This window comes from Microcaecilia unicolor, chromosome 1 (assembly GCF_901765095.1).
Source record: "Microcaecilia unicolor chromosome 1, aMicUni1.1, whole genome shotgun sequence".
Lineage (NCBI taxonomy): Eukaryota > Metazoa > Chordata > Amphibia > Gymnophiona > Siphonopidae > Microcaecilia > Microcaecilia unicolor.
Genome location: NC_044031.1, coordinates 515,550,250 through 515,563,674, shown reverse-complemented (window position 1 = coordinate 515,563,674; position 13,425 = coordinate 515,550,250). Strand labels below are relative to the sequence as shown.

General features: G+C 43.6%; 1 protein-coding gene across 1 annotated transcript in view; it reads left to right on the top strand.

Annotated features, from left to right (window-relative positions):
- Window positions 1-13,425, top strand: part of TRPA1 (transient receptor potential cation channel subfamily A member 1) — a 197,215-nt gene that overhangs the window by 111,612 nt on the left and 72,178 nt on the right. Inside the window, 1 exon segment of the mRNA XM_030190171.1 lies at window positions 3,120-3,230. Within this exon segment, the coding sequence (XP_030046031.1) occupies window positions 3,120-3,230 (111 nt within the window).

Sequence of the window (13,425 nt, the reverse complement as noted above, 5' to 3'; positions counted from 1 at the left end):
TAAGTCTATAAACCTATCTTAACACTCTTTAGTGTAGTTTTCTTAACTCTTTCTTTTAGTTTCCGTTTCCAAAACAAAGCATCTTAGATTTTCAAACCCATGAGCAGCCTCCTCCCAATGAAAGAAACGTTCAGTCTAATCTGCTGAGATAGTTCAATGTTAATCTTTGCTAATGCTTCTGAGGTCTTTTTCTCCTATCCAGCTATATGTTGATTATAATGCAACTGCAATTTCAGATTGGTTTTTTTAGGTTTTTTTTTAAATTATTTATTTATAATTTCACTTTATACATCTTATCAAAGAAGCATACTGAAATAAGAAATAATCAAATCATAATCACAGTACACATTGAGTCAAAAATCTTGTCCCAATTAGGAAAACATTAATAAAATCATCATCCATTAAACAGGAAATTCTTAATGAGAACCAAGTATTCAAATATGTATTTATCTATATAAAGTTAAACATCAAACAATACTGACTCCGGTTACATTCTCAATTTATCATACAGTGTCCATATGAGTATCTAAACCTTCACTACTGCATTCTCAACTTCCTTAGAAATCAAAAAATCCTCGAGTTGTTTTGGATCAAAAAATTGGTAACTATGTTGTTGATAAAGGAAATGACAAATGCAAGGAAATTTAAGGGTGAATGTTGCACCCAAATTTAAAGTTCATTGACGAAGCGCCAAAAAGGCCTTACGTCTATACTGGGTCTCTCTTGCGAGATCCGGGAAAATTCTAACTTTAGAGCCAAAAAACATTGAGTCTAAATGTCTAAATAATAACGTCAATACCATTTCCCTATCTATCTCTAGTGCAAATGTTACCACTGCTGTTGTCCTTTGGGTAACTATCTCCAAAGAGGATTCTAAAAAGGACGTCAAGTTCAATCCTCCCTCCCTAACTCCAGGGTCACTTCCAGATTTAGATGGTGTAAAAGTCTGGAGATATATCACCCTTGTTATAGGTGGAAAGGTCTCACTCGGCATTTCTGAGACTTCCTTCAGGTATTTTTTGAACATTTCAATCGCTGAAATAATTGGAGACCTGGGGAAATTGATAAGGTGCAAATTAAGTCTTCTCTGTTGATTTTCAAGATGTTCCATCTTTCGTTTAACAAACATACTCTCCTTAATTGTAGCTTTATTCAAGTTCTCCAGCTTTTGAATTTTACCCTGAAGCGCTTGTGTATCAGACAACTGTCGGGCATTAATCTGCTCCTGGGATAGTAGGGCGTCTGATAGAATTTTTATTTCACCAGCATTTTTAAGAGGCACTGATTGTAGTGAAGAATACATCGAAAAGGTTAGATCCCACAGTGAATCTATAGTCACTACGGCAGATTTTATACCCTCAACTTTCATATCAGGAAGGGGGGCATTGGAGATCTGTCTTAATCCAACACTCACAACCAACGGGAAAGTCTGTAAAGATTGTCCTACCAGATCTCCTTCGCCATTGTGAGCGGGTAGGCTCCCTTCTTCAGAGTTCCTCACAATTACAGGGATAGGTCCAACCGAGTCACAAACCGCTCGCTCACTTCCTGGTTGGGGAGGTGCCGCACGGGCGTCGGGGCTGAGAGAAGCCCTGTCTACACTGCTGACCGAGTCGATGGAAGCCGGTCTGATAGCAGGAGAAGAGGTTGCCCGGGGTCCCAGAGTTACTCCGAAGTTTTCGAGCGTCGGTTGCCTTGAGAGGGGGATATCGGTCGAGGTAATAGGAACCTCCCTCACCTTTCCTCTCCGTTTCCCCATAATAGGGAATTCGGACTCCTCTCATGGTTCCTCAGGCAGAAAACTCTAAACGCGTCTGGTGTAGCGTCTCAACTCAGCACCATCTTGGTTCCCTTTGGCTAGAGCTCACCTTTCAGTCCGGACTTCCTGCACCAGCTTTTTGAGGTTTGACTATTTTTCAATCTGACTTCTGGTTTAAATAATTGCAGTAAGACTTTTCCAGGTCTAGACTATATGCCATTGTTCTGAGGGGTTTTGGCAAATTGAGCTGCCTTCGAATCAACACCAACACACTCACCAGCGCACCTCTGGCAACCAATGTACATAGTGTTTTCATGCATGACTAGAGCCAACTTCCAGACCATGCCTTAAACATACTTGAGCATGTTCCATTCAGATGATAGAAAACTACTACTTATTTTATATGTGGATGCTCTGCTTGCTTCCTCCAATTATATTTATGTATTTATTTATTTGTAATGCTTATACCCCACACTTTCCCACTCACTAGCAGGTTCAGTGCGGCTTACATAGTATATCAGGTTAACAAAGTAACATAGAGTGGATGCAGCTGTAATAAAGTAAGTAAAGAGGTGGTCGTTTAGATGTGGATAGGTAAGATGGGCAAGAAAGGAGGATGGTGAAGATAGGGGGGAGGGTGTATATTGGGATTAGTGTGGGAGAATGTATAGGAAGGGGTAGGAAGAGGGATGTGTTAGAAAGGATTAAATAAGGAGCATATTTCAGGTTCAGTCTTCATAGTCTGATGTGGAGCGGGTAATGAAGGAGCTGGCAGCAGCATGGGTTTTCTCCTCTTCAAAACCTGGCATCTGTTGATCATTTTTAGCCATGTTCTTCCCCAGTACTCTTTTTCTTTTATTTTGTCAGGAGCCTCAGGGTCCCTGTAGCAAAAGTAAGTTGCATTCTTCCACTTTTCCTCTCCACGCAAATTTGGGCTCCTTGAGGCTGCGGTCTTCTCCTCCTGGCATGGGCAGTATGAAATTAGGCAGCAGCACCCACATAACTCCTGGCTCCACCCCCTGTACACCCCTGACCTGCCACTTGGGACATGGCTGGAGAATGCCGATATTTAGTGGTATTGTCTAGTTGAGTGCCGCGGCTGGACAGGCCAAGGCAATTTAAGTGGGCAGGAGGCTCTCCTGTCTGTTTAAATCACTTGAATATCAACCCACATGTTGTTATGTAACTACCAATTCAGTGGCGTGTAGATCAATATATGTTTTTATATGACAGCTAATACAAGGCCAAAATAGCGAAGTCTTTGAAGGAATCATGTTTTAGAAGGAAAATGAAGTATCATGTGGGCATGTTTTTTTGTAGCAGTTTCTTTTTTCTCGGTAGGCTGAGAATTTGATGTCAGTGGTTTATCTTTGCTTACAGGTGGGATGAAGCCATGAAGGCATTTTCACACAGTTCTTCCTATAGATGCCCTCTGCTGGAGATGATTGATCACCTTCCTGAAGGTTTTAAGGTAAATTAGTTTTTCCTTAGTGCTCTGTATTTCACAATGTGAAGTAGAGGAGTGTGGTAGCCGTGTTAGTCCACTCTTAAGGTTATCAATAGAAATCAAACAAAATAAAACATGGAAAAGAAAATAAGATGATACCTTTTTTATTGGACATAACTTAATACATTTCTTGATTAGCTTTCGAAGGTTGCCCTTCTTCGTCAGATCGGAAATAAGCAAATGTGCTAGCTGACAGTGTATATAAGTGAAAACATTCAAGCATTACTATGACAGTCTGACAGGGTGGAAGGATGGGGGTGGGTAGGAGGTATGCATGGGGACATCAAAGCATATCATTGATATTCTAACAGGAAAGGTAACTTTAAAACCATACAAGAACGTAAGACCTTTGAAGTCAGAATGATTGAATATTTTAACACCCAACAGAAAGGACTTAACAAGGATCTGGGGTTCCTAGCCCATTATAAACCATAAAGCTGTATGTCTCTGTTGATCACCCTCCCCTCACCTATCCACACCCATCCTGTTAGAATATCAATGATATGCTTTGATGTCCCCATGCATACCTCCGACCCACCCCCATCCTCCCACCCTGTCAGACTGTCATAGTAATGCTTGAATGTTTTCACTTATATACACTGTCAGCTAGCACATTTGCTTATTTCCGATCTGACGAAGAAGGGCAACCTTCGAAAGCTAATCAAGAAATGTATTAAGTTATGTCCAATAAAAAAGGTATCATCTTATTTTCTTTTCCATGTTTTATTTTGTTTGATTTCTATTGATAACAATGTGAAGTGAAAGAGATTATTTTCTACCTGCTGCACATCCATGTTCATTGCTACTTACAGTGTGTTCTTGCTATTCGCGCGTTCAGTCATTGCAATTTTAATTATCCGCGGTGAAGTGCTGACCACTATTCACGCCGCATTATTGATGTATTCACTGATATGCATGTTTCAAAACAGCCTTCTTTGCTTTCACTTTTGCTTTTCTTGTTTTGACATTTGCTTCTGGGAATAGCCACCAAGCGTCCAGGGGGTGAGTTGCACAGTACCAATCCTATATGGTTTTCCAGAGCAGGAACTTAAACCCCTAACTCCAGAGTCTATTATTTGCTATCCATGGTTTTTTTTTAGAAACATAGGTAAACCTGCAACCAAACCCCTATTTTCCTAAGGGGCAATGGTTCGGTATTGCCCCGAGCACTATCGTCCCACCTCCAATCTCTGTTTCCTCTCTAAGGGGTCCTCTTGCTAAGCCACATAAGTGCTTATGCATGCCCAATGTGCTCCAGTTCTGAGGTATTGCCTGGCTACCACATGGCCCGGGCGGTAATTTCATTTTTGGCGTGCGTCTATGGAGCACACTATCTCAATTCACCTTTATCTCGTATACTGGGGCTGTGGCAGTGAACCCTCATATTCAGAAATGCATCTTCATTGCTGAATTTGGTTCTGTGCTGCAAATGAAGTACAGCCCCCATAGTCCTCACAAGGCCAACAACTAGATTTACTAATGTGCACTAATGTCGTTAATAAATGTTAATAACTAGGTCCCATTGCATAAAATGGATCTGCAGTAAAATAAATTGTGTTAACAAAATTAATGTGTGCTAATATGGTAGCTTTTGTTAGTAACGCTAGCTTTGAATCCAAAGGAATATTAGTGCTGGGCCCCTCTGTCTAGTGAACTTTCAGACATGTCTTGAAATTAAGACAGTCCACTGCGTCATCTGGTCCTACAAACAGGAAGTCTACTAAATAGCATATTATTCCATTATTGCCTGCCCACTTCATCATAACTTATCATAACATAAGTGCCTTGTTGCTGACTAGCCTTCTGACCTTGTGCTTTCTATGTGAATTCATTCACTGCACTGATGAGGGCTGCCATTTCTTTCCCTTTCCACATTTTATCTCCTTTATCTGTTTAATGCAACTTGCCAATCATCTGTATTTTGCTTCTGGCTGGTTAAATGACACTTAACCGGCTATCTGGCACTATTTAGCAAGAGATAGCTGGCTATCTCCTGCTGAATATTGCTGGGTAGCGCTTAGTGGATAACTGGTTGTATTGTGTGATATAACCAGCTATCCGCTAATATTCAGCGCATCGCTGGGCAATTAAACCCGCCAAAATAGCAGGCCTATCTTTGACCGGTTTAAACTTAACCATCTGGTGCTAAGTATCAACTTGGCCGATTAAATTTAAACCAGCCAAAACACGTCAGAATATTCAATGCCAGTCACCGGAAACAACCTGGCATTAAATACTTGGGCTGACTACCGACAGCTGGAGTTTGTCGAGCTCCCTCCCATAGTCTGAATATTGGGCCCTAGTGGTTAGGGTGGTGGACTTTGGTCCTGGGGAACTGAGGAACTGAGTTCGATTCCCGGCACAGGCAGCTCCTTGTGACTCTGGGCAAGTCACTTAACCCTCCATTGCCTGCTGCATTGAGCCTGCCATGAGTGAGAAAGCGCAGGGTACAAATATTAAAAAAAATATGGCCAACATTCTCAATGGATAAGGGTAAATGTCGGGGGTTCCCCAGGGATCTGTGCTGTGACTGCTGCTTTATAACATATTTATAAATGATCTAGAAACAGGAATATTGAGTGAGATAATCAAAATTTGCGGACAACATAAAGTTATTCAAAGTTGTTAAATCACAGGAGGATTATGAAAAATCACAAAAGGATCTTAAGACTGGGCATCCAAATGGCAGATGACATTTAATATGATAAAGTGCAAAGTGAAGGGAAAAGGAACCTAAACTATAGCTAGATGATGCAAGGCTCCACATTAGGAGCCACTGCCCATTAAAAGGGTTAAGGTGTCATTTGTGATACATTGAAGCCTTCTGCTCAGTGTGCATCAGCAGCTAAGAAAGCAAAGAGGAATTATTAGGAAAGGAATGGAGAAGAAAACTGAATTCAGTGCAATACATATTCTGCTTTAATCATAAGGCAAACTGTCTGGAACCTTAGAGCTTGTCCTATCTATCTCCAAATATCAGCTTTGAAAGATGAGATCAACAAACTCAAGAAGGAATTAGTTACAATTAAAGAAGCATCCAGAATTACTCAATTCCCAGTCAATTTACCGCTACCACTGCTACAGAGAATTAAGCAACAGAGGAATAGATGGGTCACAGTAGGCTCTGGTAGACTAACCTGCTTATTTTCGAAAGAGAAAAACGCCTATATTTCGACCCAAATTGGGAGATGGGCGTCTTTCTCCCGTGGGCGCCCAAATCGGTATAATCAAAAGCCGATTTTGGGCGTTTCCAATGGCAATCCGTCGCGGAAACGGGTAAAGTTGACGGGGGCGTGGTGAAGGCGGGACTGGGGCGTGGTTATCAGCCGAGGAGAGATGGGCGTCTTTAGCTGATAATCGAAAAAAGGCGGTTTTTTTGGACCCTTTTTTTTCACGAACAAGTCCCAAAAAAGTGCCCCAACTGCCCAGATGACCACTGGAGGGAATTGGGGATGACCTCCCCGGACTCCCCCAGTGGTCACTAACCCTCTCCCGCCAAAAAAAATGCCACTTTAAAAACTTTTTTTCCAGCCTCTATGCCAGCTTCAAATGCCGTACCCACCTCCATGACAGCAGAATGTGTTCTATCCTGTGACAGCCTTTCCCTGGTTCTGATGTGGCTCTCGGGTGAGTGTGACACCTTTTCTGTTATGCGCACTGCAGAGTCACATCAGCAATGCATTGTGATGGGTGTAGGGTATTGGGATCCGTGATTCCACTAGCTTGTGGCAAATGCTCACGATGTTGGTAGTTGGTAGGCTGTACTCCAATGGTGCTTTTCCCCCTGCTAACTGGGTCAGAGTGTGTCCAGTTTTGTTTCCGATAGTCCATGAGGTAGTGGCCATTTTTGTAAGCCAGTTTTAGATCCCTTTCACGTGTTAGCCACGTTATAGAACTTAGTTCTTCCCTTGAATGTGGCTGAAAGAGGGCATTGTACAGCATTCTGCCAGCTCTGACCTACTGCTCATCTCATTACCAGGGAGACTCGTTGCCAGTGGGGCACAACCTCTGATCTGCAGTTAACTGTGAGTAAGCGTGCTTATTCAAATAAAGGACGTTTTCGGAGAGATTAACCTTCAGGTGTCAACTGGTGTGCCAATGTTATATAGCAGCAGCAAGTCCTAGAGGCCTACGTGTATGCAGGTCCCTGGAGCACTTTTAGTGGGTACCGCAGTGCACTTTAGGCAGGTGGACCTAGGCCCATCCCCCCCTACCTGTAACACTTGTGTTGATAAATGGGAGCCCTCCAAAACCCACTGTACGCAAATGTAGGTGCCCCCTTCACCCCTAAGAGCTATGGTAGTGTTGTACATTTGTGGGTAGTGGGTTTTGGGGGAGGGAGGTTGGGTACTCAGCACCTGTGGTAAGGGAGCTATACATGTGGGAGCTTTTTCTGAAGTCCACCGCACTGACCTTTAGGGTGCCCAGTTGGTGTCCTGGCATATCAGGGGGGCCAGTGTACTACGAATCCTGGCCCCTCCCATGACCAAATGGCTCGGATTAGGACATTTTTGAGCTGGGCGTTTTTAGTTTCCATTATCGCTAAAAAAAAACAAATGTCCAGCTCAGAAACGAACAAATCCATGGCATTTGGTCCATACAAACCGTATTATCGAAAAAAAGATAGACGTCCATTTTTTTCGAAAATACGGTCTGTCCCGCCTCTTCATGTACCCGTTTTTGGACATAGACGCCCATGGAGATAGGCGTTCGCGTTTGATTATGCCCCTCCATGGGGTCCTTTTACAAAGGTACGCTGAAAAATGGCCTGCACTAGTGTAGGCGTGTGTTTTGGGCATGCGCAGATCCATTTTTCAGTGTGCCTGTAAAAAATGCCTTTTTAAAAATGTTTGCTGAAAATAGATGTGCTGCAAAATAAAAAATTGGCACATGTCTATTTTGGGTCTGAGACCTTACCGCCACCCATTGACTTAGTGGTAAGGTCTCACACGGTAAGAGGGCGGTAATGATCTACACGCGCCAAATGTCGATTACTGACCGTTTTTGCAGCACATCAGAAAATAAAAATAATTTTTCGGATGCACGTAAAAAATGAAATTACCACCCGGGCCAGCTGGAAGGTAACTCCAAATTGGTGCGTATTTGGCACCCGTAGGTGCCTACACGGCTTAGCAAAAGGACCCCTAAGATCTGTGACACAGAAGCACCCGCCCTCCCAACCTTTGCCCCTATCAAATTTTTTTGCTGCATTGCATCATTATGATGCTGAAAAAAGAAATACTGTGGTGGAACCAGAGGCAATGAATGTAGCACAACCCAGAAACATCCCCCAAATAATAAAAGATTGGTGAAAAGCAGAAAAGTTTTACCCGCGCCGCTCTCTGCCCGTGATGATTGCGAGATGGCCGGCTCTGTGGAAAAAACAAAATTTTAAAAAAGGCACGACACCACTACACCGCGATCGCGAACAAGGAAAGAGAAATGACTAGCTTTTGTGAGAAACGGAGAAAATAAAAAAAAGGGAGGGAAATCAGCTGATCTGATAGCCGGCCAATACCACGATTGAAACTCCCGCGCCGCTCACTGCCAACAAGAGGCTCCCTAGCCCTCGTTGGCAGCTTTTATGCTTTCCCCTGTAGCCCTGCCCCTTCCAGCTTCCCAACCAACGGCAAGGGGGTCTCCTGCCGCGTCATCTCAATCGCCGATGGGGAAGCCGGAAAGGAAGGGTCGCTCTGACGCTGGAGCTGCTGGGCAGCAGCCGCCATGTTATGTGCGGCTGCTCGGCATGCCCCTCGCCGGCCTACCTAAAATTCTTACTGCTCGGAGACTCCATTATCAGAGGGATTCATTTAGGAACACAGTTCAAGGGTACCAATCTAGTGAAATGCCTTCCAGAATCTTCAGCTACCAGATGTACTGACCAAATACTGACAGTGTTCCGAGAAGAGAGCAAGGCTTCAAATACTGATGTTGTAATTCACCTGGGGACAAATGACCTGGCCAACAATAGCAAATTTATATCATAGAGAGCATTCCAGAAACTTGGGTAGGGACTGAAATCTTTGGTTTGGACTGTGGCTTTTTCTGAAGTAATTCCTACATGGGGGAAGGGAGAGGAAAGACTATGCAAAACAGTGGAATTCAATAAGTGGCTTGAGAGTCTTGGTGTAAAGAAGAAGGTTTTAGATACATAGGAGCATGGGATAATATGTGGAAAAATAGCAGGCTCTACTGTACTGATGGGCTACATCTTTCTGTGACAGGAAAAAGGATCCTTGGGGAGAAATTCAGACGATATGCTTCTAGACATTTAAACTAGAGGGTGGGGTGACAAAAGGAAACAAGGGAATTCAGAAAGTCACCCCCAGAATAAACATGATGGCAGAGGGAAAGGCCATCTAAATATAGAAACCCATCTAAACTCACTAAGCACATGGAAAGCAATGAGCACAAATGCTCGTAGTCTAGGTAAAAAAGTTCAAGACATGGTTTAATGATTCCCGTGCATGGGATGTGACCATACCGGGCTATAATCCTTTTAGGAAAGATAGGGCCGAAGAGGTGGAGAAGTGGCTCTGTATGTGAGAGGCAATATCAGAGTGGCTGAAATGCAGGGAACCTGGGGAAAGGAAGAAGCTTTATGGATCATCCTGGAAAGAGAGGATGGAACCTGTATCCACACAGGGGTTATCTGCAGACCTCCAGCACAAATGGAGAAGCTAGACAAGCATCTGATAGAAGATATTCAATAGATTGGTATGAAAGGGAAGGTTAGGAGATTTCAACTTGTCTGATGTGAACTGGAATGTCCTGTCTGCAGAATTAGAAAGAAGTATGGAGATTATGGATGCCTATCAAAGTGGCTTGCTCAGATAAATGATGACGGAACCCACGAGGGAAGGGTCAATGCTGGATCTAGTGCTCATGAATGGAGGAAGTGTTTCCAATATCTGAGTGGGTGCCCACCTATGTAATAGTGATCAACACACCATATGTAGATGCACAAAACTCAAAGTACTGGATTTCAGACGTACTGATTTTGATAAAATGGGGGAATACCTGAAGAAGGAGCTGTTGGCATGGGAAGGCATAGGAGAAGTGGAAAATCAGTGGTCAAAGCTAAAGGCTGCTATAAATATGGCAACTGATCTTTATACAAGAAAAGTAAACAAAAACAAGAGAAACAGGAAGCCTATATGGTTCTCAAAACAAGTAGCTGAAAAAATAAGAGCAAAAGAGGCTTTGTTTAAAAAAAAGAAACATAGTAACATAGTAGATGACGGCAGAAAAAGACCTGCACGGTCCACCCAGTCTGCCCAACAAGATAAACTCACATGTGCCATTTTTTGTGTATACCTTACCTTGATTTGTACCTGTCTTTTTCAGGGCACAGACCGTATAAGTCTGCCCAGCACTATCCCCACCTCCCAACAACCAGCCCTGCCTCCCACCACCGGCTAAGCTTCTGGGGATTCCTTCCTGAGCAGGATTCCTTTATGTTTATTCCACGCATGTTTGACTTCCGTTACCGTTTTCCTCTCCACCACCTCCCGCGGGAGGGCATTCCATGCATCCACCACTCTCTCTGTGAAAAAAATACTTCCTGACATTTTTCTTGAGTCTGCCCCCCTTCAATCTCATTTCATGTCCTCTCGTTCTACCGCCTTCCCATCTCCGGAAAAGGTTCGTTTGCGGATTCATACCTTTCAAATATTTGAACGTCTGTATCATATCACCCCTGTTTCTTCTTTCCTCCAGGGTATACATGTTCGGGTCAACAAGTCTCTCCTCATACGTCTTGTAACGCAAATCCCATACCATTCTCGTAGCTTTTACTTTGCACTGCTTCCATTTTTTTTACATCCTTCACAAGATACAGCCTCCAAAACTGAACACAATACTCTAGGTGGGGCCTCACCAATGTCTTATACAGGGGTATTAAAACCTCTTTTCTTCTGCTGGTCACACCTCTCTCTATACAGCCTAGCAATCTTTTAGCTACGGCCACCCTCTTGTCACACTGTTTCGTCGCCTTCAGGTCCTCAGATACTATCACCCCAAGATCCCTCTCCCCATCCGTACCTATCAGACTCTCACCACCTAACACATACGTCTCCCGTGGATTTCTACTCCCTAAGTGCATCACTTTGCATTTCTTCGCATTGAATTTTAATTGCCAAACGTTAGACCATTCTTCTAGCTTCCGCAGATCTTTTTTCATGCTTTCCACTCCCTCCGGAGTGTCCACTCTGTTGCAAATCTTGGTGTCATCAGCAAATAGGCAAACTTTACCTTCTAACCCTTCGGCAATATCACTCACAAATATATTGAATAGAATCGGCCCCAGCACCGATCCCTGAGGCACTCCACTACTCACCTTTCTCTCCTCCAAGCGAACTCCATTTATCACCACCCTCTGGCGTCTGCCCGTCAACCAGTTCCTAATCCAGTTCACCACTTCGGGTCCTATCTTCAGCCCGTCTAGTTTATTCAAGAGCCTCCTGTGGGGAACCATGTCAAAAGCTTTACTGAAATCTAAGTAGATTACGTCCATAGCACGTCCTTGATAGTAACATAGTAACATAGTAGATGACGGCAGAAAAAGACCTGCATGGTCCATCCAGTCTGCCCAAGACAAACTCATGTGTATACCTTACCTTGATTTGCACCTGTCTCTCCCAGGGCCCAGACTGTACAAGTCTGCCCAGCAGTTTTTCCCGCCTCCCAACCACCTGTCCCGCTTCCCATCACCGGCTCTGGCACAGACCATACAAGTCTGCCCTCCCCTATTCTCGCCTCCGAACCACCAACCCCTCTTCCCTCCACCTGCTCTGGTCACCCAGTCAAAGAATTCAATGAGATTCATTTGGCACGATTTCCCTTTGGTAAAACCATGTTGTAGTGGATCTTGCAACTTATTTGCTTCCAAGAAATTCACTATCCTTTCCTTCAGCATCGCTTCCATTACTTTTCCAATAATTGAAGTGAGGCTTACCGGCCTGTAGTTTCCAGCTTCTTCCCTATCACCACTTTTGTGAAGAGGGACCACCTCCGCTGTTCTCCAATCTCACGGAACCTCTCCCGTCTGCAAGGATTTAATAAACAAATCTTTAAGAGGACCCGCCAGAACCTCTCTGAGCTCCCTCAATATCCTAGAGTGGATCCCATCCGGTCCCACTGCTTTGTTCAAGAAATACAAAAAGGCTTTGTTCAAGAAATACAAAAGAACACAACGAGAGGATCATAGGAAAGATTGTCAGATTAAGCTCAAAGAAGTGAAGTGGAAATATGGCTAGCGAAAGCGCAAGTGGAAGAAAAAATGGGTATAGATTTATAGAGAGTTAACGACTTTTTTCAGATATATTGGAGAAAGGAGAAAAGATAGGAATGGGATTGCAAGACTGAAAGATAATGAGAATGGCTATGTGGAGAGTGATGAGGATAAAGCGAATGTGCTAAATAATTACTTCTCTTCGGTGTTCATGGAGAAAAATTCTGGAGAAGGATCGCGGTTGGTTGCCGAGGAAATATCTGTGAATGGAGTGGATACTGCACCGTTTACGGAAGAAAGAGTTTATAAACAGCTTGAGAATCTGGACAAAGCTATGGGGTCGGATGGGATACATCCCAGGATACTGAGGGAGCTCAGAGAGGTCCTGGTGGGACCTCTTAAAGATTTATTTAATAGATCTTTAGAGATGGGAGAGGTTCTGCGAGATTGGAGATGAGCGGATGTGGTCCCTCTTCACAAAATTGGAGAAAGAGAAGAAGTGGGAAAGTATAGAACTGTAAGTCTCACGTCGGTGGTAGGAAAAATAATGGAGTCACTGCTGAAAGAACCAACGGGTTACAGGACCAGAGGCAACATGGCTTTACCAAAGGAAAATCTTTGCAAACAAATCTTATTGTCTTTTTTGACTGGGTGACCAAAGAACTGGATGAAGGACGTGTGCTAGATGTAATATACTTGGATTTCAGCAAAGCCTTTGATCCAACCCCCACAGAATACTCGTGAATAAGCTGAAAGGGCTGAACTTAGGACCAAAACTGGTGAACTGGATAGGAATCTGGTTGACCGACAGGTGGCAGAGGGTGGTGGTAAATGGAATCCGCTCGGAGGAAAGGAAGGTGAGCAGTAGAGTTCCACAGAGGTCAATGCTGGGGCTGATTCTGTTTAATATATTTGTGGGAGATATTG